At 36.7% G+C, this 23049-nt stretch overlaps 1 protein-coding gene across 3 annotated transcripts; it reads right to left on the bottom strand.

Moving 5' to 3' along the window:
- Positions 1-1102: 1102 nt before the first annotated feature.
- prkacaa (protein kinase, cAMP-dependent, catalytic, alpha, genome duplicate a) lies at positions 1103-22289 on the bottom strand. 3 transcript variants are annotated; one of them, XM_028454951.1, is made up of 10 exons: positions 21521-22289; positions 11729-11790; positions 11181-11309; positions 10026-10124; positions 9280-9362; positions 9079-9205; positions 8917-9012; positions 8677-8799; positions 4752-4916; positions 1103-4040 (listed from the first exon to the last, which is right to left on the bottom strand). In XM_028454951.1, the coding sequence occupies exons 1-10, from the start codon at positions 21564-21566 to the stop codon at positions 3915-3917; spliced, it is 1056 nt and encodes a 351-aa protein (XP_028310752.1). In that variant the 5' UTR covers positions 21567-22289; the 3' UTR covers positions 1103-3914. The 3 variants fall into 3 exon arrangements, with proteins under 3 accessions (XP_028310752.1, XP_028310753.1, XP_028310751.1); XM_028454952.1 differs by having other exon boundaries at positions 21959-22289; XM_028454950.1 differs by lacking the exon at positions 21521-22289 and adding an exon at positions 14774-15033.
- Positions 22290-23049: the final 760 nt, after the last annotated feature.

The following is a 23049-nucleotide window of genomic DNA, read 5'->3' as shown; positions in this document are numbered from 1 at the left end:
TTTTTTTTTTTTTACATTGGAGGGTAAATAGCAAAATCCAGCTTTGCTCTCTTGACTTACCAACTATAACTGCTGATTAGCTGTTCTCTTCAAGTAGTTTTTTTTAAAAATCTCATTGAATCAGTATTGATTGCAAACAATGATATTCAAAATCCAACTATTAAAAAGTGCAGAGAAGGCATTTCATATTTATTTAAAACATCTACACCTGTTTTCACTGAAACCAAAGAGAATTCTTTACATTTTCACACTTTTATAATTGGATTTAAAATCATTCCCACACTACTATTACTCTAAATGTACTTTATATTACAACACATTCAGTGGTTGCTTAATATTAGAAATGGAAGACATTATCGTCCAATATTAGCCAAAAAAGGTGATATTGGTTGACGTCACATGTGATGATGTTTAAGATAACATTAAAAATAAATGAATGTACCTTTTCCTATGACTAAAGTTGAATATGTTATTCTGCACTTATGTTTATTTGTGGAATACATCCAGTGCGGAATCACATTATAGCCATAACCTGTTATTTCCATGGAAATACATAATGACCTAAAATTAGGTTGACAGGGAGGGGTTTCAATGTGTATATATTGGGAAATAAAAAATGTTGCATTTGACAATACGGTACAAAGTTAATATTAAACATACATAACGAAAATAATTTAGTTTAAGTCTAGACTGGAATTGATGTTCTTATTTCACAGAGGAAAAAAAGGTTTAATATAATATTAATAGTGAAAAAATATATATTCTTAGCTTTGGAAAAAAAAACAATAGTGATGTATATATTGAAATTGATTATAACACCAAAAAAAAAAAAAATTTAAAATTTTTTTTAAATTACCTTTAAACTATCCTCAAATTGGGTTGTGAAAAATCTGTTTTTCTTGTCTTATGTTTATATTTGAAGGTTATAAACCTTGCTGATCTGCAGTCTGTACACTTTTACTGTTACGTTTTGTACATTGACCACATTTTCACACTTAAGATGCATATTTTAAAACCAGTATGTGTTAAACTCAATACGTGACATGACAGAATTGTGATGTTGCAAATTATCAAGAAAAAGTTAAAATATCAACCAAACATGTTAGTCGTAACAAGTAAAACTTTATTGGAATGATACATTTTGCAAAATATTACTTTATGTATATATTTTTTTTTTAACATACTCGTGTTCTAAGGGTATCTGTCAAGTTGTCCAGAGGGTAAGATAGTTAAGACTGTCAAAGGCAAAAGGATATACAGTATTGTTGCCCAAAGGTACAATAGACTACACAATCACTGTACCCAGGTCATGAGGAGAAAGATTAATGTCCTGTTTTTGCTAATTTTCCTTCTTTTTTGAAAATACGATTAGAAAATATGAAGGCAAAACATCTCAGATGTAAAAAGTGTTAAATGTGTGTGTGTGAGTACAGAAGAATAAGTGTGGACGTGATGAAAAAATCCAAGGCAAACAGGAGAGAACCGTGAAAAAAACCACAGAGCGTTTGATAGTGTTGAGCTGATAAAAAAAAAAAAAAAAAAATTAATTCTGGACGAGAACAGAAAAGTGAAATGGATCGTGTGGCATCGACCATTGACTGGGCCAAGGAAATAAGACATCACATGTGCTCTCATTAGAACCTGACATTAAACAAACGTCTTAATGATGCTGTGGTATCTGCTTCATTTCTTTTCTCCATAAACAGAACAAGTTAGACGATGATCTGCTGTGTAATGTAATAAGAACTGATTTCTTTTTAACGGTTTTGGGTCTGGATGAGGCCTTCCTGATAGGCTGCTTTAGCACATGCAAAAAAAAAAAACCAAACCCAGTCTTACTGAAGAAACATTATAAAAAAAAAAAAAAAAAAAAAACATCATGTTTCCAAACAGCATTGAAATGTATCCATGAGACAGTTCAAGACATTCAAAATGTATCCTCATCCTTTGATCTCAATTACATTAAGACAATGCCAAAAAAAATAATAATTACTTGAGCCTACAGAAATGATCTAGTCGAAAACATTCTAAAAAAAAAAAAAAAAATCTCATGTTACAAGACTTTGTGACAGATCGATGCACATCAAACAATTCACAGAAGCTTTTTTTCAGTGACATGGACAAAGTCTAGCACCTAGGGTGGGTGAAGGGTGAAGGGTGCAGGGGAGTGGGGTGGGTAGGTAACATCCATCCATTCATCCATCAACAACCCAACACGTGCTCAGTCAGCAAACCCACATGGTGACGCAGGTCTGCGATTGTCTTGCATTCATTCCACAGAAGTTGGCAAAGTGAGAGCTCAGGAACGCTTCTGTAGTTTAGTGACCAACAGAGAAGAAAGGGAAGTTTAAATTAAACACTCCAATATCGGACTGCGAATGTTTTCGTCTGTTACGTGTAAGAAACATACAAGTGAACTGGATGGGGTGGAGGGGGGAAATAACAATAGTCAGGGTGAGAATCACACAATTAGTGAGTGTTACCTACAAAGCCCAGAGGAACTTTGACACTTTTTACCCAGTTTTTAGTTTAATCCCAACAAAGCATAGAGTGTTTTTTTTTTTTTTTTTCCAATATCCACACACACGTTCCACAATCTCAGGTATTTCAGCACAAAGAAAGCACAACGCTCTGCCCTCCGCCTGTACAAAAATAACATGCACGTCCCGCTGAAACATTTTTGCTACCGTTTTTTGTGAATCAAAACCCATCACCGACGCCGTGAAGAAAAAACCAAGAAGTCATCAATTTCATTCTTAATTCCGTTTCACAGCCGAGAGACAATGTTGAAAGATGAATAGTTTGTGTTCTCTATCATATATTTATATATATATTTATATATATCAATATACATGTATGAATGTTCTATGAATTAAATAAACAATAGTCAGGAGTGTGACCACAATGTTAGCTGCTGTCAAATCACAGCTTTGAACCAACCTTCAAGCACGAAATAACACACAAGCACAGAGATTGACATAAAAAGGACAAAATGATCACCAATAGAATTTCTTTTCATTTGTTTTTTTTTCTTCTTTTTTTTTTTTAAAAGGCTCTAATAAATTCAGCTAAGAGAAAGACAGACCTAAATGCAGACCTCGTGTTCTCATCTTACAGGTCCACGGGAGAGTGAGACCTATATGCACACAAAGTTCTACCATGATAAATCCTTTTCACTCTGATCAAAGAGGTCAGCACTGCAGCTACGAGCAGTCGAGTGCATCATCTACCCGGAAATCATGCCACATCGAGCAGACAAAGGCAGGTGCAGAGAGTTTTCAGGCTTTTTCGACCGAGCGGGCACGAGGGCCGACGCCATCATAGCCACAGCTCTGCACCAGTGCGTTCGCGCCATGTTCCAACCAGTTGGCATTATGATAGGCACATCTGTTGGACTTGGTATTGCTTGGACAGTTTTGACATGGAGCGATGGAGGAAGGAAGTGGATGACGAGATAAAACCATCACTTTTTTTTGGAGCAGTTCTAAAAAGGGGCCGTTGGAAAAGCAGTCGAGCAGATTCAGTACCTTAAACAGAAAAATCAGAAACTCAGCCTGCAGAGGCTGAAAAAAATGTGTTGTTACACCTTTAGGGGGAGAAACCAGTGTAGCCACACAGCTGTGACTGGTGTGTGTTTGAGATGAGCCTCAACGAACACAAGAGGGAGAATTAAAACAGGGAGGTAACAGTTAAACAATCAGAAAAGGCAACACTGCTGGTTCTGTTGGATCTTTCTTGACTTTCTCTGCCTTTCCACTAGGAAGGGGAATGGGGGGTGGGGGGGATATACATCGTTTTCCCCATCACAAATAAGCAAGTTATCAGTCCACACAAGTGCTTCCTGTATTCAGAACCCCTTTTACTCGCTCAATCCCTGACACTCACTCTCTCCCTGCTACTCTGGAGCTGGAAATTTAGAACTCAGCAAACTCCTTTGCACACTTCTCTGTGAAGGAGACTCGGATTTCCTCCTCCTCATAGTCATCGAAGTTGCTAGTGTCACCGGGGCCTTTGCATTTGGGGATAAATGGAGCTTCCACCTGAAAACAGAAAGTAAAAACAGCATAAATTAAAGGAGGACATTCAAGCTGACAAGAAAATACCAAATATCTTAGTTTTGATCAAATGTTTTAGACTTTTCTAGAATTAACATTTATTTTTTTATTTTTTTTATCCAAACACTTTATGATTAAGTACATACAGTATACATTTATTTATTTTTTTTTTTTTTTGGGAAGGTCATTTAAAAATATTAATAATAATAGTTTCATTTATAATAACAAACCCACAAACTTTGATACAAAATGCTTGGAAATTAAAAATTAAAAATTTTCTTCCTGGTTCAAAGTTGTTGCAGTTTGTGAGGTTTTTCTGATTAAAATAATAGAAAAGAAAAAAAACCTAAAAAATAAATAAAAAAAGATAAACACACAAGATTTAATATTTTCTTTCAGTTGATTTTTTTTTTCCCATTTATTTTTTTACCTAAAGTGAAGTAGAAAAATCTCGTCGTTTTTGATCGACAGTCACGTAATATGTGACCAAACATGTGAGCCAATCAGATGGCGAGTGTTGTGATGGAGTGCATTATAGTTTACATTTAAATAAAAGAAAAATGCAGAAGTAATTTCTATGAATAAGCCATCAAATCAGAAGATGAACAAAGACAATGTAAGATTGTTTTTGGTTGACAGGTTTTCTAATCTAAGATATGAAACGATGCTGTACATAATTTGTAGATGACTTCTGACCTTTCTCTGGTAGATTGCGATCCAGTCTGTGGTGGCAAACCACTTGTGGCCCTTGATATCATTGACTCCATTCCTGAGGTTACCAAAGCGCTTTGTCAAATCCACCTGCAGCAGATTTCTCAAAAGGTCCTTTAGGTCTGAGCTGAAGTGGGAAGGAAAGCGAACCTGTCCACAGAAAACCACAATTAGTGTGTGAGAGTGTGTGTGTGTTAGGGTTGCACATCTCCCTGTGATAAACAATTCGATATACATCTAGATACACAGGTTACGATTTCATTCAAAAACAATATCTTTTTTTTTACAGACCGATACGAAACGATTCGATTCAATACAGTGTAGGAACCGTACGATTTGTTTCTACGGTAAATAATTGTTGTGGATATTTTATAAAATAAAGAAGCCAATTCTAAAGTGACAGTGCAATATTTTCTTTTCAAATCTGTAAAAGACCACATATCCCAAGCACTTTGGCTTTATGGTACTGGCAAAACAAAAACAGAACTTTTAAGACGTGGACCAAAAAAAGAAGAAGAATTACAACAAAGTGCAACATTTCAGCCGGAGCAGTGTTTTGAACACAAGAAGTAACAAAGATGCAACATTTCAATGTAAACATGGTACACGCCTATAAACAAACCATGTAACAATAACTTTATAATGATGAGTAGAAATGTAAAGATGAATCGTGAGGCAGATAAAAATTGATTCAAAGGTGTCACGGTTCACATCGACACTAAAAAAAAAAAACTACTGCGATTCAATTTCAGAGGGTGCAATCTATTTAGAATTTGAAATTCAGGACGCACCACCGTGTTTTAAATCAGAAGTGTGGAAGCATTTTGGCTTCCCCAAGACAAAATGAAAGATGTGAGAAAGAAAGAACATGTGAAATCCAAGGTAAGAGGAGCTCAGAGAGGAAAAGGAGAAACAAGAGAGAGAATGAAAACCATAGTTTGTTTATTTATTTTATTTCTTTGATATGGGATTTGTTTTAAAGTCCAATTATTAAGGCACAAATTACATTTTCAGTTGCACTTTTACAAAGAAAAGGAACTATTATGCAGTTTTGCATAGTTTACTGTAGAGCCAGAATTTAAATGAAGAAACTTCATATTCATTTGTACTATTTCTTTATTTATTTTATTAAAGATTTATTTTTAATCAAATTGCATAATTTTGCATAGTTTATCAAGGGATTCTTTTGACAATGAAAAATAAGAGAAAATAGTACAGGATTTTTTTTTTGTTGAAGAAAAAAAATGAATATTTTTCAGTCATCATTTGTCAACAGTCTCATTTTGTAAAATAAATCGTGAGAGAATCGTATCGTGAACCCAGTATCATGAATCGAATCGTATCGGGAGTTGAGTGAATCGTTACATCCCCAATTGATGATTGACTGCCTACATTTATATTCTCACATTGCAGTTACTGTAAGTCTGACTCACAAGTCAACAATCATTATAGTTTTTACCTCACACACAGTAGTGTAGTTCACATACAGTATGCCTGTGCATTTTGCATTTTTTACCCATCACCACTGTCCTCTGTCCTTTTGGAGGATAGAATGCCTCCTCCTCTGATACCTTTTTCTTGAACCTCAGAGTGTCTGTTTTTTGTCAGTTATAATCTGATATGGCCTACATATAATAAGATATGGGTTTTAAATTATTTATTCAAAACTGTTCAAGGCGCTGTGAGCGTCCCTTTAAATATTGTCGTAGCAAGGAATTGTGTGTCAGCATTATCTCGTCTCCTTTGGTAAAGGATATATCAGTGTTTCCTCGGCTAAAGGAGATAAAAATTAGCCTCTTTTACTGAGCTGAAAGAGAATTTTTTTAAAAATTATTATTATTTATTTATTTTTTGAATTTAAAATTTATTTTATCATTTTCAAAACCTTTTCTGCTTTTTCGCTAAAATATGCAGGAAGGTCTTCACAGAAATTTTGTCACTGTTTGTTGAAGGAACAAATATATTGTTTACTGGAATATTGCACTATAATGGTGTCACTGGTAAGAAAGACTATTTTTTGTTTACAGAAAGCACTATGGGAGATACTTATTCGTTTACACTGGTATGTTGACACTTATTTACAGAAATGTTGCACTAAAATAGTGTCACTGTTCATAGGACACTTTTATAGATATAAAGATATGAGATATAAAATAAAAATTGTATTTTTTCACTTAATCTTTTTGTTTTCTTGTTATGTCATAGATTATCGAAGACTGATTTCTGACCAATATATCAATAATAGCAGTATCGTCATATCGTGATATAATTGTTATCGTAAGGTACCCAGAGGTTCACACCCCTAATCACGGTCATCACTTAAACACTTCTGAGGGTGAAGGAACAGTGGATAAGAAAGGAGATAGGAGGGACTATTCGGACGCAGCCTTGGTTTCGCCGGCAGCTTCAGTGCTAGAGTTGTTTTTAAGTGGAGCTTAGAGACGCTGGAGTGTGTGTGATCCCGCCAACCGATTCCAAGTCTCGCGATACCCGATCCATGACTCTACAACCGATTAATCTAGGTATTATGGCTAATTCCTATCGATTGAGGAGGCTGCTACCGATGCAGCCGTAACTCTCACTTGTTGAACCAGATATCCAGTCTCATCGGTTTATAGTTCACACAATGTGTGTGTGTGTGTGTGTGTGTGTGGATTTGGACCAGGATTGGGGTCAATTACATTTTTACGATTACAATTACGTCTTCAATTATTCGTGTTCAGTCACAACTGAATTATGATTAAAGTGACCGGCATTTGATCCAATTAAAATGATTATTTTCCGTCTTAATGATTAATTAATTAATTAATCACTCAATCACAATTACCAAGTCTTTAATAAATAAACGTAACCTTGATCTTGTGTTAGCATCTCCTATGATAATGGGTCAGTTTTGACTCATGAATCAGCTGTAAAATACACTAAAACAGGGGTTCTCAACTCGTCTCACCCTGGGACCCACTTTTTGCCATCAAATCGCGACCCACTTTTATTTAATTTTATTTTTTTTAATTCAACCAACCAAATGTAGCTTTTTTTCAAAGATAACTGTTGAAAACATGCATATATAATCTTTTTTTTAAAAACATAACTATATATATTTTGCTGTGCAACATGCATTTCACAGCATGCCTGTCAAAAGAAAAGTTTCTTTCAATATAAAATACCAACATGACAGACATTAAGTAGTTTTTTTTGCTCAGCTTTCCTTGACCCACCCAGTACAGGTCCGCGACCCACTTTTGGGTCCCGACCCACCAGTTGAGAATCACTGCACTAAAAGATTATGATCTATCAGCTAATTAATTTCTCATCTCCTGGTTACCTTATTAGGCATCCTAATCAATTAAAATATTGGTATTAATATTTTTGGTCTGTTCATCTGAGCCTTTTTTCTGTCAGAATGCCCCGATATTTCAATTGTTTTTTCAAGAGAACTGACAGGTAGTGGGAAAAGTTACATTTCATTACGGTAAATCGTAACTGATGGTTTTTATAGAATCTCAACGCCAATTACAATTACAAAGTCAATTATCTGAACTCAATTACAATTCAATTACAATAACAGCAACAGATTGTTTCCAATTATAACTAGATCATAATTGTAATTAATTATCAATTACGCGGTTACAGCTATAATTGACCCCAAACCTGGCTCGGACCCTCAGGATGAGAAGTAAACACGCTGCAATAATCATCATCAATCACTTTGAACACATCTTGTATATGATACATAACTTTAATAAAGTGCAGATTACTTTAATATGACCCTCCCCTATTATAAACAAAAAAAATGTTAATATTAATAGAGGAAGCTCGATCAGTTTAAAAAAAAAAACTGCTGAATTTCTAGGAATGGTCATCATTTTGAACTACCTAACAAAACAGAAAATATTAGAGGTGAACTTACTTTTCCTGATACAATCTTCTCATAAATCTGAATAGGCTGGTCGGCAAAGAAAGGAGGATACCCTGCAGCCATCTCATATATCAGCACTCCCAGAGCCCACCAGTCCACTGCTTTATTGTAACCCTGGAGAAGAAAAAGGGACGACAAAAAGTAGTAAATAGTGATTCAAATGTGTCACTCCCCCTGTTCACTAAACTAAAGGTTTCCTAACAGCGATGACCACAGTTGCTCAATACAAACCTTACTGAGGATGATTTCTGGTGCCAGGTATTCAGGAGTCCCACAAAGCGTCCAGGTTCGACCTTTCACTCTCTTGGCGAATCCAAAATCTGTCACCTGTGAAGCAGAGAGCACAGTTTAGAGCGCTGACCACAACATGTGCACTAAACATGTAGTCCTCACCTGTATGTAACCTTGCTGATCAATGAGCAGGTTCTCTGGCTTCAGATCTCGGTAGATGAGATCCAGAGAATGAAGGTACTCAAAGGTCAGAACAATCTGGGCTGCGTAGAAGCGCGCATGTGGTTCACTGCAAAACATGGAGGCCTCAATATTTACTGCCCCACACCAAGAGACCAATTCAGCTACGGTAGTGGAACTCACCTGAATCTTCCGATCCTCCTTAAGTGAGAGAACATTTCACCTCCAGGTACGTACTCCATAATCATATACAGATTACTGTTGTCCTGTAGTGGAACAAGGGGAGTGTTACTTTAACACAGAGACCAGAAACTTTCATCGCAACAGATTGTCTGATCAGAGGGTCACATGATGGAGCGTCAGCAGTTAGAATAATGACCATCTGAGCCAATCTGCTGTGACATTAATTTAAGTTAATAAAGTTAATTTTATCTTAATAATACAGGAAATAAAAAGTTTGTATATGTTTGTCATGTATATTGTCGCATCATTTTTGTGTTTCTGTACTTGTTTTATGCATTTTCTATTTTATTTATGTATTAATTGGACAGGGACAATGCAATTCAACATAGATACAAAAGTTTGCAGCTGATGTGCTGCACATAGAGTAAGTAGCTAATGCTAGTTCACAACACCTGTCTATGGTTGCGCCTTTCTACCAGTCTGACTAGTCTTTTTTCCCCCTATTTTTATTGTCGTTTTGTACATTTGTTATATTTTGTGTTTCTGTCGTCGTCCTGCACGTTTTCTGGTGTAACTTTGTCTATTTTTGTGTGTGCATGTTTCAATAAACAGTGTGTTTTTGGAGCCATTCTGTGTGTTCCTTTTGGGGCCACAGAAACCAAAACCTATAGCTGCTGCATGTGGCCCTTGGTTTGTCAGATGCCCAGGTCTGCTTTAACACCCTAAAAAAATAGTAAAACTCGTACCTTAAAAGAGTGCTCCAGTCGCACCAGAAAGGGAAAGCTGACGGCTTGCAGGATACGTTTCTCATTCAGTGTGTGCTCGATCTGCTTCAGCTTTACAACCTGCAGGAGAATAGAGACGTAATGAGCTCAGTAGGCAGTGAACACGCCAGAATTTACATCCCCAACAATCAGCAACAATCTGATCAACCTCAATAAGGCACCGTGTATGAATATCTTTTTTTTTTTTGGTGAGTAATGCTCAGATGTGACAAGTAACAAAGTACACATACTTGTTAATGTACTAAAGTCACTTTTTATGGCATCTGTACTTTACTTGAATATTTATTTTTTTGTGATTTTTTACTTCTACTCCGTACTGCATTTTAAAAAGCATTTTAAGACCTTGTCGCTCAAACTAAACACGCTTTTCAGCACAGCAGGACTCAAAAGGGCACATCTCCATTCCAAAAACCTGGAGAACGTCATTCTCTTGAGGCTAAATTAAAAACATTGGTAGTTTGAGCTTTTTTCTGATAGGCAGGTCCCTTAGTTTTATAATAAACATTTTCAATTTATTAAAAATCTTAAACTCAAAGCTATTTATTTGAGAATTTGCATTTTTTTTTAAATTGAAACATTTACAAATGTTATCTATAATGAGTGCTAAATTCTCCAGGTGTTCTTAAAGGTTAACAGATTTGATTTATTTCCATATACTAGTTTTCTACAAGTTCTAAAAAATGTTAAACTTAAAGCTGCTCTAGGTTTTATTGAGTATATGCATTTCTTGTTCTCGACACATTTTTATCTACAAATTGTATTTATCCTGAGTGCTAAATTCTCCAGGTGTTCAAAGTTAACAGATTTAACTTGTTTCCATGTACCAATATTACATTACCAATATTCTACAAGTTAAAAAAAACAAAAGATATGGAATTTGCTGGTTTAGAATCGCTGTCTTATTATTGAAGGGACATTTGTTTTACTTTTTGACTTAAGTACATTTAGTAGCATGTACTCTTTACTTTTACTTCAATACTTATACCGAGTATCTATACATTTACTTAAGTACTGAAGTAGTACTTTTGCTACCTCTGGTAACGCTCATTGCATATGCATTGCCTGATATTTAAAATGTTTTTTTATAGAGTTTACATTAAATGTGTCTCCTCATACCTTCTGTTTATCAAGTATCTTCATGGCAAAATGGCTGCCGCTGTCTTTGTGTTTGACCAACATGACTCGACCAAATGAGCCCGTGCCTAAGGTCTTCAAACGCTCAAAGTGGTCCAATGCTGCCGTTTGCTGTGGGGAACAAAACATGTAACGAATAAATATAAGAAACATAACTCAAGTGCAACTGGTTTATTTGTCATTTTTTGGTAAAAAAAAAAAAAAAAAAAAAAAAAAAAAAAAAACTATCAAATTGGAATTGTTCTAGTATTTGTATTGACTTTGGAAATAACCCACTTTATAAATGAATTATTATAGGAGTTGTAATTTCATCTGGTTATTATAGAAAAACATTTGACATATGCCCAGCAGAGGGCGCCCTGTCCTCAATTCTTGAGGGACAGAATTATCTCATGACTCTTCACATTCTGTGACAAAGTGAGCTGCTTCATAAAACAGGAGGTAAAATACAATCTGTTACCAAATCAAGCCAGATAAACACGGTGCAGATGTAAAATTATGAGTAAAAACTAGTTTAAATTAAATCTCACCTGTGCTGGATTTTCCCATTTCTTCAGAAAATCTTCTTTGGCTTTGGCAAGAAACTCTTTCACTGTTAACAAAGACAGAAAATATTCAGACACAGATCATCAAGAACTTACTCTCTTAATTCTGTGCCATTTGACATGTTTCCATGCATGGACAAAATCACTTAAAAGGATACATGATATTCCTTTTGGGAATTGAAATAAACTACTGGTGAAGTTAAAATGACACAGAAAGAACACATCTGATAATGAACTTTATAAGGGCAAATATACACCATTCAAAAGAAGAACCTTTTTCAATAATACTATATTAGAAACAAACAATATTGTCCAAGTATTTGGTAAACTCTAAACAAAAGTGGATTTCCTAGTTACTATAACGACCAAGGCCACAGGTGCTTAAAAAGAGCTTGTAGACCATGTCTGCAGTTGTCAGCACCTACAGGAGCTGAGTGAATTCAAGCATCTGTGAGAGGTTGCCACCTGTGCGATAAATACATTTGTAAAATTTCCTCGATACTAAACATTCCACGAACAACTGTCAGTGGTATAACTCAGTGAAAGCAACAGTAACAGCAACTGAGCCACAAAGTGGACAGAGACCAAATAAAAAGGTCAAGAAATTGGCAAACTATTGCAATGGAAACCTTCAGACTTCTTTCTTCAGATTAGCTCAAGAAAAGTGTACAGGAAGGGTTAAATATTGGCTTCCATGGCTGTGTAATGCTCTCGAGTCTGTGTTTGGTGGTTGCCATGTCAACGGGACTGGACTCTATTGAGCGTAATGTAAAGTTTGGTTGAGGGGAATAAGTTATGGTAAAGGTTAAATTAAATTACTTGGTAGCACTTTAGCATTCCAGTTTAAATCATATCACAGTATATTTGCTAATTATCTTAATGGCTTTGCAGCAAAGGCCACGGAGTCTGATATAAACTTAAAAGTGATCCAAATTATAATTATTTACATTCCAATACCGAGAAAAAATATGGTAATTTTCTGCTCTTGGAGCTTAACTCTATTCAAATAGTACAAAAAAAAGCGTGATTGACAAATGCTAATTCACAAGTGTCACTGGTGTAAAACAACAACAACAACAACAACATCCTTATGATTAGGATCAAGTCTTCGGCTATTTGACGTAAGATGGTCACATGCCTAACAAAGAGAGAAAAATATCGTCCTATTTTTTGATCTAAGGTCAGATGACTAACAATACTTTATCAATACAAGACTATAGCAAGATAATATTTTAAAAAAGTGTTGTACACAATCAATCTCTGTCTGCCTAATTTTGTCATTGTCGCATGATGTCGAATACAATCTCAGCTGATTTAGTGCATGGTAAACTGGGAAAGATCGACAGTTCATCTAAAGGTTAGCAAACTGCGACAAAGCAATAGAAGCACAAACATTAAGGGTGTCCCACTCCCATATTGGATATCAGCAAACAATTTAAATTAAAAAAGGAAAATATCAGCCTGCATCTAAAAAAAAAATTATTTTTTATTTTTTTATTTTAATACTATATATATAGTTTTCATTGCATCCATTTATTTTCTTTACACATTTTATTCAATTGTAGAATATTCTGATGTTTAAGGTTAAAATTGATGCAATCCATTGGTTAATAACAAATGGGTCAGTTTTCATCACACCTACTGTTGCTGACTATTGTTCTCCGAGTAATATCACTTGATCAAGCATTTTCTAACACTCCACACAACAAAATCACAAAATAAAGTTTGCATCATCTGGGCTGATAACAGTATCTGATCGATATCTGGCAATATGTAAAGCGGCAATATATGCATTGTATCGGAAGTGAAAAAGTTGTATTGGGAGACTGCAAACAAAAATATTCCCTCTTTCAGTCATCAGTAAGAATCCATTCAACTTAATGTACATGTTTTTAGACCAAGTGGAACATTTGGAAACTTAAAATGTCCTTTTTCAGGAATTCTTTCATTTCCTCAATCATAACATCTGGATGACTCTTGTTTGAGCAACAAAGAGCACCAGTCTCTGCTCTGATTGACATAGTACATACAAAGTAATGCCTCCATCACCAGAACTTTACTGGTGATGGATTTATAGATGCTTCCTCAGGTAAATAATATATATATATATGACAACATCTGTGGACAGAGTCACTGTAAAAGGAGAAGTTAATTTTCTCTCCTTATCTTCATAGGACTGATCAGAGCCCTGTGGGAACATTTAGATAAGCAGTCCTTCCTCATTCCTCCTCACCATCATTTCTCTAGCCACAGCAGCAGAGAGAGTGGGGCCATTTCTACTGTACACAAGACGGTAGTGGTGGTTAACGTTTTAAAACGTTGTCTCCAATGATTATCAACTACTACAGCAAATATCAAAGGTCCAAAAAAAAAAAAAAAAAACAGATCAGAAACACCAACTGTGTTGATAAATGAAATTATCCTCATTGAAAAACTATTGAAACATTACCGTATGCACTGAGTGACGAGTTAATGTGGAAACTCTTCCTGTCAAAATAATCAATGCAAATTACGCCTAAGGACTTATTCTCAAAAGGCTGTTCCTGTTCGTTGTAACCCTGCTCATGCCGATTGTAACCAAATATTTTTGTTGGCAATGTTTATACAGTAACCAAGGAAACATTCAAACGCCTTTTCGTTATTTCCAAGTAATAGTAAATCTGACGAGTGGTCCTCTCTAGCTTGTTTGGTCTGAAGTCTTCAAAGACTAGCGGCTCCAACAAAGAGTGGGAGACAACAGCAAAGACCAAAGTTCATACAAAGACCAGAGTTGTTGTTGCTGCTCAGGATAGAAGCACTCAGTAAACATTTCCCATGAAAGTTGCTCAACTTCAACTTCCAAGCACAAAGAACTGAGTGGAGCAAATACTGAAAAAGTGTTAGAAAATGACAGCAGGGCTAAGAACAAGAAGAAGGAAGCTGGAACATAACTGAACAAACTAAGGCCTGTACTAGGTAGCTCTGTTAAATTCTTATTGGTAATAAATTGCAAATCCAAACTCTGACAATTTGTGAACCCATATGTCTCACCATCTGGAAGGACTACGGGGGCCTCCGGTGCTGCAGCATCTGCAGAGCGTGACCCTGATTCGGTTGAGCGCGAGGATGACTCCCTCTTCCCTGCGTGCCTTCTGGAGCTCTTCCTGTCACACATTGGCCTTGCAAAGTCTCCTCCTTTTAATTTATCCTTGGCCCCTTCCTCACAGCCGCTGACACATGGTTGATCCTGGCTCACTGAGAGCACGCTCACTCAGATCTACACATCCAAACATCTACAGAAAAACATGCCTAAATGTTTTTGTCAGAAAAGTGTCCTCAGTCTCTTCTGCTACTGTATTTTTACGAGAGACTGGGTTAAAAAAAAAAAAAAAAAAAAAAAACAAGCATCTGCCTCCGATGTGCAGTGACAAATGGCATGTAGAGCAGTGCTGCTCTCGTTCCACTCGCACAGATCAATTGGACCCTTGCTGGGTTTGTATCAATATTTATTCTGTACACAAAGTACTCGGCTGCTCCCTCTCATGTCACACACACACACTAACAAACAGTGACTATATATCGATCGAAACAGAGGCAAAAATACCAAGGGAGGAGCATAAAGCAGTGGGATATTTATACAACCCGGGGATAAAGTTCTAGGAAAATTAGGCCCATGCCATGAACTAAAGCTGCAAGTAAACATTCCTGCATTTGTAACCAATATAATTATTCAGGGATTTCATGTGTTCACAAATTAGTAGAACTTTTACAACGGTTAAAACACAAAAGTGTGTTAGAGCTGAATTGATCCTCCACCAAATCAATCCTGACTCTCTCCCCTGGGCATCGGTGGCCCACTCTGACGCAAAAACCGAAGGGTTAAATTAGGGCGAGATCACCGATCATTAAAATGGAAAGCTCGCTTCAGATTCAGGTCTATATCAGCAGGCCCTGGTAGAATAGCATGAGATCTATGTGGTAGGTGACCAAAGATGTGGCGCCGCTATAGAACAAACAGATGAATGCAGACGTGCACAGGTGACAATCACCAGGTAGATGCAAACATTCTTTTTTTAAGTATTTACGTTTGTTTTGTTGTAATGTGTAATTAGGTGAAAGTCCAACAAGAAGATATCAACATCCCCCTCACACCAATTTCCTAAATCTAAGAACTTAAATGTATACATAAGAAAATATTATCACATCCGAATATAAAATTACTAACTACCTTAAATGGTTTCTAAGAAAAGCTGTCCCCATTTGAAGATACCTCAAACAGAGTAAAAAAAAAAAAAAGAGAAAAAAACAGAAAAAAGGCAATAACTCCAAAAAAAAAATAATTGTGCGTTTCTCATTTTCAGACTCTATCAAGGTCGTGATACCCTGAAGCCACACATCGAATTTGGTTATTGTATCTTAAACATTTTCTTAGAAAAGCTGTCCTCCTTAACTCAAACAGACAGATGGAGCTCAAACCTATATCCCTCTTCACACTTTGTGGCAGGAGATAATAAAGAACCTTTAGTGGAAGTTCCACTAAAGATGCTCAATTAGCAAAACATTTCTACAGTCTGTTACGAATAATATCAGCTAACAACAATATTAACAACTTGCAGAAATGCACACCTGGCCTCAGCTCAGCTGAACTACAATGAAACAGTCCCGGCCATCAACAAACATCTCAGTAAGATGAATGAGGACATACAAGAGAAATGAAAACAAACCTGGTCATAAAAGAGGAGCTGCCTTTTACCAAATTTGCCATTTAATAAATCTCACAAAAAGAACCTTAAAAAAGTGGTGGTGAGCTGCATCCAAATAACCGGACACATAGCGGTAGAAATGAGATGTGAAGCATGGACATTTCTAAAAAAAAAAAGAGTGCAACGTTTGTTTTTCTCATTGTAGACACCAAACTAGTGAATAAACTTGTTGGTCGGCAAGATGTGCAACACCGCCATGTCAGTGTGGTCATTATTTCTATATTTCTAACATTACCTGACATGTCCTCTGCTGATAATCTATTTTGTGACATTAGTTTCTGGAGGGTGACGGACTGCTGATTAACAGAATTATGACACTATCACTAAAAACATTGGGAAAATTCATTTCTCTTTTTGCACCATTAACAATATTTTCTGACTCATGGTGTAATGAACAAAAAAGACATTCTGTAATCAATACCTCTGACTTTAATGTAATGAAACAATGAATGAAGTTTGAACATGGCTTCATCCGATGTTTAGATTTCTGTTCTGTAAATGATTATTATTTAATGTATTGTTTAATTTCATTAGATGATGCCTTGATTCATTTACAATTTGTAACAATTTCAAATAAATTACTGAAAGAGTAACTAAACCCCTAAACCACTTTTATGATGAATACATCCTGGTCCAACGCCTAATAATTTAGTCAAAGTATTTCAATTTGGCATAATTTTGTTGTAAAATGTATGAGTGACTGCCCTCTACATTACAACTGCATTTTGCTATTGGCTGAGAATAAAATGATGTGATGTTTTGGGACCATCTTGCATCACAAACACTGTTAGCCCCGCCCCTTCTATAAAAAACTATCACCTATGGACTCTTCAATCTGTGGTGAGTAGAATGCACAGAAAGAAGAGTGAACAGAGAGGTATAGTGAGTTTTGAGTTAGCATTGCATAGATTGTTCATGAGAGATTTTATAGTATAGACTGGGCGTGTCTTAACTGCTCAAGAAGCCCCACCCATTATCAAGGCATTTTTTTCAATTTCCCTCCTAGTGGCAGATTAGCAAAAAAACTGGGGGTTTAGTTACACTTTAAGTAAACAACTGGGTAGGTTTTGTGGTTATATCAATTTAATGAAATTTGTTTTTGTTCATTTTCACATTTGTTTAAGAGCCAGATTGGCACAGACTGGTGTAGGACCTCTAAAAACTAAATATATATTGTTAAAGGGCAAAAGCAATCTGACTGGATTTTTTTCTCTCTTTTTTTGTTTAAATGTCGGCCCCAATACAACACTGAAATACCTCACATGCATGTTTTGGGACAGTCTTACAATTAGTAAACAGCAAAAGATAAATAATACAATTATGATTCAAAATGTATTTATTGTGCAGCCCTAATCTTGGACATTCAAAAATAAATGTGTATAGTAAGGCTGGTCTCACGATTTGATTTCAATTAGATGATGCATCACTATTTAGGGGTGTCCCGATCCGATATTGATCAAATATATTGATAGAAAACGAATATCGGATTTTATCGGACTGCATCTAAAATCTCCGATATAAGCGCGCTGATAAGTTTTTGTTGTTTGTGTCCCGCCCTCAGTTGTTCCCACCATATACTGACAGTAAAAAATAACTGAAATGAACTTGAATTGCTGACTATTGTTCTCTGAGTAACATCACCACACTACAAAATATGTAATAAAAGTATGTATGATTCATGCTAATATCGTATCAGATCGCGATCGGTATCGACCAATACGCAAGGCTGCAATATCGGTATCGTATTGGAAATGGAAAAAGTTGTATCGGGACATCCCTATCACTATTCAATGGGAAGTTGCTTGCTGAAAGTCTGCATTTACGATGCATCTTGAAAAACAAATGATTTCACCAACTCTAATACTATCACTAATCCGAGGAAGTTCTGACACAAAAGGCATCCATTTCAGTTCAAATCCTGTCATTTATACTGGGAAAGTCAGGCTAAATGTTCTTATCACAGGCCTGGCATTGGGCCTGTAATGAGCTTCCTTTATAGTATTTGTGGTATGACATACGAAACAACTTGTCACTGCACATGCACACTCTGGCACACTCAAATTTCCAAAGAGTCAACAAACAACAACCGGCCGTGCTAACAGTGACCTTCACGCAGTGTTTAATGTCCCACCAGCAGCAGTGGTGAGCTCAGGATAAATAACAGTGTTTCTGGCTGCTCCCCAGATCAAATGTTTTTTCCTTTGGGTTAAGATATTATTGTCTTTGGAAATCAGAGCTTCAGAGTGTCGGGAAGGCTGAGAAATATTTTGATTGGGATAACAACTATTTATTCATTTTTCTTTTTAAATGTTAATATATTCTGTTCTTTGTTAAAAGTATTGTATCCATTCTCTAAAACCATTTCTGACAGACATACAAACTAACTTTTAGATATGCATGAAGTTTTTCTTTGTTCATTTTAAGGAGGAATTACAAAAACAAAATCCAGATTTATAAGCCAGTGTTTGTCAGACAAAATCTAAGCATTATTTTTTCATACATTTTGCGTATTGAAGATTTTATGCAGGAGGCTGTGTCAAAGAATAAAACACAGATCTTGAGGAGAAAAAAGAATTGTTGTGATGTGTTTCTAGGCTAGGACTAGAGCTAGAAAACAGAGGAATTTACAATAATCACACTTTAAAAGACTTTGTTAATGCTCTCTCTGCACATATATCTAACCATGTTTTATCTCTCATGCTGCTATAGGATCCGCTAAGCAATTGTTAAATAGGGACCATTAATTCATAAATTCATTGAGAGGGCTTTGTAACAAGGTCTGCAAATAATGAATGTAATCTTATATTAAAGTTCATTAAATTTAGGGCAAGAAGCTGTAAGAGATCCAAACCTGAACCAGCTGTGCAACTCTTGGAAACGAGGTTCAATTATTTATGGACCCAAAGTTAAACTAAAACAGGATGTCACCTCATTACATGGCCCAAAACAAAACAAAGATGAATGCATTAGAATAAAACAGGATGTCGCCTCATTACATGGTCTAAAACAAAACAAAGATGAATCCATTAGAATAAAACAGGATGTCACCATATCATATGGACAAAAAAAAAAAAACATCAATCCATTGGAATATTCTTAGTGACACAGATCATGGGCTTCTATTATACTTGTTTAAAGAAATTCACAGAAAATTGTTTGAGCAACAAGGCAAGCTATAAAGAAATACTGCATCTGCCAGCACAAGAAACTTTTTGTTTGGTAGCAAGAGAGCAGACAAAATATGGATATATATGGAAAAAAATAAACAAAAAACCCCATTTAATAGAGTAAGAATATTTTCAGGATCAATAAGGTATTGTTTCTTTTTATTAATGTGACTGAGTAGGTTTGGGACACAGAAACTACAGCTCCACCCGTGGGTCATATGCCTGTCAAGTTTGAGAATTCAAAGTTAGCTCCAGTTGTGAGCCTGTAGCTCCTCCTGTGGTTGGTCAGCTCTGCTCTCTCCACTGTCTATAATCTATATCCATCAAAGTGTGTCCAGCTCCGTTAAACAGTCCTCTTGCCAGCCTGTGATTGACAGACATCAAACAGGCGCAGCCATCTATGCAGTCTTATTTAGATTTTGATTGTGTAGGTATATATATATAGGTGTATAAAAAGAAATACAGAAAAACAACAAGGGGTTTTGCTGATAACCCACACTTCAGCATATCTAAGACGATGTTGTAGTTTAAGGCAGAGAACTGTGCCTAGCCTAGCCCTTCCAAGCTCCTTTGCTTCCTGTGTGTCTGACCACCTGAGTTCTTCCTGTGGGCCAGCACTTAGCGGATTTCCAGGGCAGACGCTCTCAGTCGGCCAAACTAATCCTTGAAAGTTCAGAGATGAGAAATGGGCCACATTTAACCCAACCACCACTCCTTTCGAAGTACCTTTTCCAGAAGGTAAAAGATGCTGCTACATTGCTGCTGATCTTTCATTGCTTGATGGAAAGTAAAGTACACACCCTGATATGCACTCGACACTAGAGGCCAGGCCCTTTAATAGCAGTGATGATGATGATGTAAGGAACAACACATGACGATAAAGTTGGACACTTATTGTTCTCAGACCTAACATTCAAACACTTTGTGCAAATGGACTGAAAACTTCTGACAGTGTTGAAACTCGAGATGGTTTCACAATCAGGGCACCATTCTTCACACCTACTCTCCATGACTAACAAGGAGCTGATGCTCATTTCACAGATACCTGTTCATATCTTGAGCATCATTAAGGCGGCCAAAGATTGATAAAACATTGAACAGCTTAGCGCCATTACCCTTGCTTTTTCAGGAGATTAAAATCTGTTTTGAAGATCAAATCTGTTACAAAAAGCTTTGGGGACCTGAAAGTCGTGCATCTCTGCCTTTTCTGAGCCACAACATGAACTCAATGAAGCATACCAGTGTCCTTGTTCTAATCCTTGCTCATCACATGTTGTTCAAGAGACTCAACACCCAAGTTTCTGCCTGGAGAGGATAACCGTCGAGCATCATATGATTCTTGTACTGATGGCTTTTTCCTTACAACTGGTAACTACCCGAGGCTTCTGATCACAAGATATCCCACAGAATGTGAATAGACACATCTACTGACGCTATTCACTATTCAGCGGAGATGAGGAAAGATTTCACACATCTAAATTGACAGTAAATGTGATCCTTGATAGGAGCTTTTCAACCCACTTTATTCATTATGCTTTTGTACTGTAGTTATTGGTTATAGAGGGGTTCATGGACCAGGAGAGTTGCTTTCAGTTATACACAAACTTCAGGAATGTGCTTTTGGAAAAAATAACAATAGAATATGTTTAAAACAACAAATATAATTAGTGATGACTGAGCATACATAAGGAAACTAATATTGACTATTTATAGCATATCAATCTCAGCCATATGAAAGCATATAATTAGTCATTGTTTTAATAGGCCAGTGAACTAGTAAATATGGAGTAAATGAACTGGTAGTCGGTTGTTTTTACACATTGATTGACCAAAGGGGAGTTTTAGATAAAGATGTATTGACTACTCACCACTCTCCATCTCATTGCCCTTCTTTGCGGTGGGCGTGTTGCCCATGATGGCAGGCTAATGGTGGTTTCCTGGCTTGGGTTGAGTTTTACTTTAGAGTCGTTGAATAGTGTAACCCGTCAAACGCACCAGCGAGACTCAAACAAATGTGACAACCAGATACTAGCTCACAGCAACCATACTTGACAAGCGGGAATAAAACGCATGTCTGAATAAAACACACGGAAACTCCAGGCAAACGATGATTCAATCCAGCAGCCAACACCAGAGCCTTCGGGTGGCTAATGCTAGCACGGCGGCTAACAGATAACAGCGGGTAGCAGCTGGAAAAGCGTTCGGCTCGTAAATATCCAAGTGAGCACTGGTAAACTTTAAAAAGTCACCAAAGTGTCCTTTATTTTCAGGAAATTATTGTTTTGTCCAAACGCTGCCGTTCCCACCGATTGTCGAAGGCTGGCTTCCGTCTGTCAGGCGAGCTAGCGTTAGCTGCTAGCGTCCCTTCCACTCCTGGCCTCAACCGTCCAGGTGCTGCTGCTCCGAGCAGACAGGCCTCAGCTTAAACACCGACTATCGTCCGCGCTACACAGCTTGTTCTGCTGCTGGTGGTTCAAAAGGATATATCATCCACCCGTTTCTAAACGAGCCGTCAAATGAAACGTTTTTCTGGAACTAACCACCTGATCACCGATTCCTCGGATCAACAGTGCCCCCCCTTCCATTAATCTTCACACCGCAAGGGAACCTCCAGTCATCTGTTGGGTGCCTCTGCTCCTCTCTGATTGGCTCTACGCCATGTCACTCACTCCTCACAACCCGCAAGTCTAGCACCGATTGGATAAACTCCAACACATCCAGTCATTACATTGATGCGATTCGCCTGTCAAAAATTTACGTCCCGCCTTCCGATGTCGGTCATATCCAATACGCCCATATTTTTATCTGCCTTTTTTATTTTTACTACAGTATTTTTAATAAATTGACATTTCATTTGATGGAGATGTAAAAGACTGCAATTATGAAGGCCACGCTTTCTTAACTGAGCAACAATTTAAGTCGGGTTTTAAATTTAGCTTTCACAATCTGTGATTGGGTATGACGTTCACATGGGCTATTTTTAGTAAAGTGTGAAAATATGAGGACATACAGTGACATTTGAGTAACAGAGCTACAATTGGCTAAGAAAAGACAATTTAGTCCCAAATACGAGGGACGTTTTTCTTTATACACATTTCAGTTTACACGCCATTCATAATGTCAGGGCCAATTACAGGGAATTGTCATTCGTCAGGGGGTTGGGACTAGTTCAATTCTCTCCTTACAATGACAACATCCTGTGGCAAAAATGGATTATTGTCACCTTTCCTGGCAGCTTTTTTCTTGCGATGGGTGAGTGAAAGTTTTAGAGGACTCAGGTGATGCAAATAAACAATGCTAATATAAGTGAGGTGGTTCAAACATGTAACATCAATTCTTGTGAGACGTTCCACATGGGTTAGGTGTATGTTTATGGGAATTTTCTGCTTGAAATAAC

This window comes from Gouania willdenowi, chromosome 8 (genome assembly GCF_900634775.1).
Source record: "Gouania willdenowi chromosome 8, fGouWil2.1, whole genome shotgun sequence".
NCBI classification, from domain to species: domain Eukaryota; kingdom Metazoa; phylum Chordata; class Actinopteri; order Blenniiformes; family Gobiesocidae; genus Gouania; species Gouania willdenowi.
Note: the sequence above shows the minus strand (reverse complement) of the source record. Positions and strands in the feature narration are given on the sequence as shown.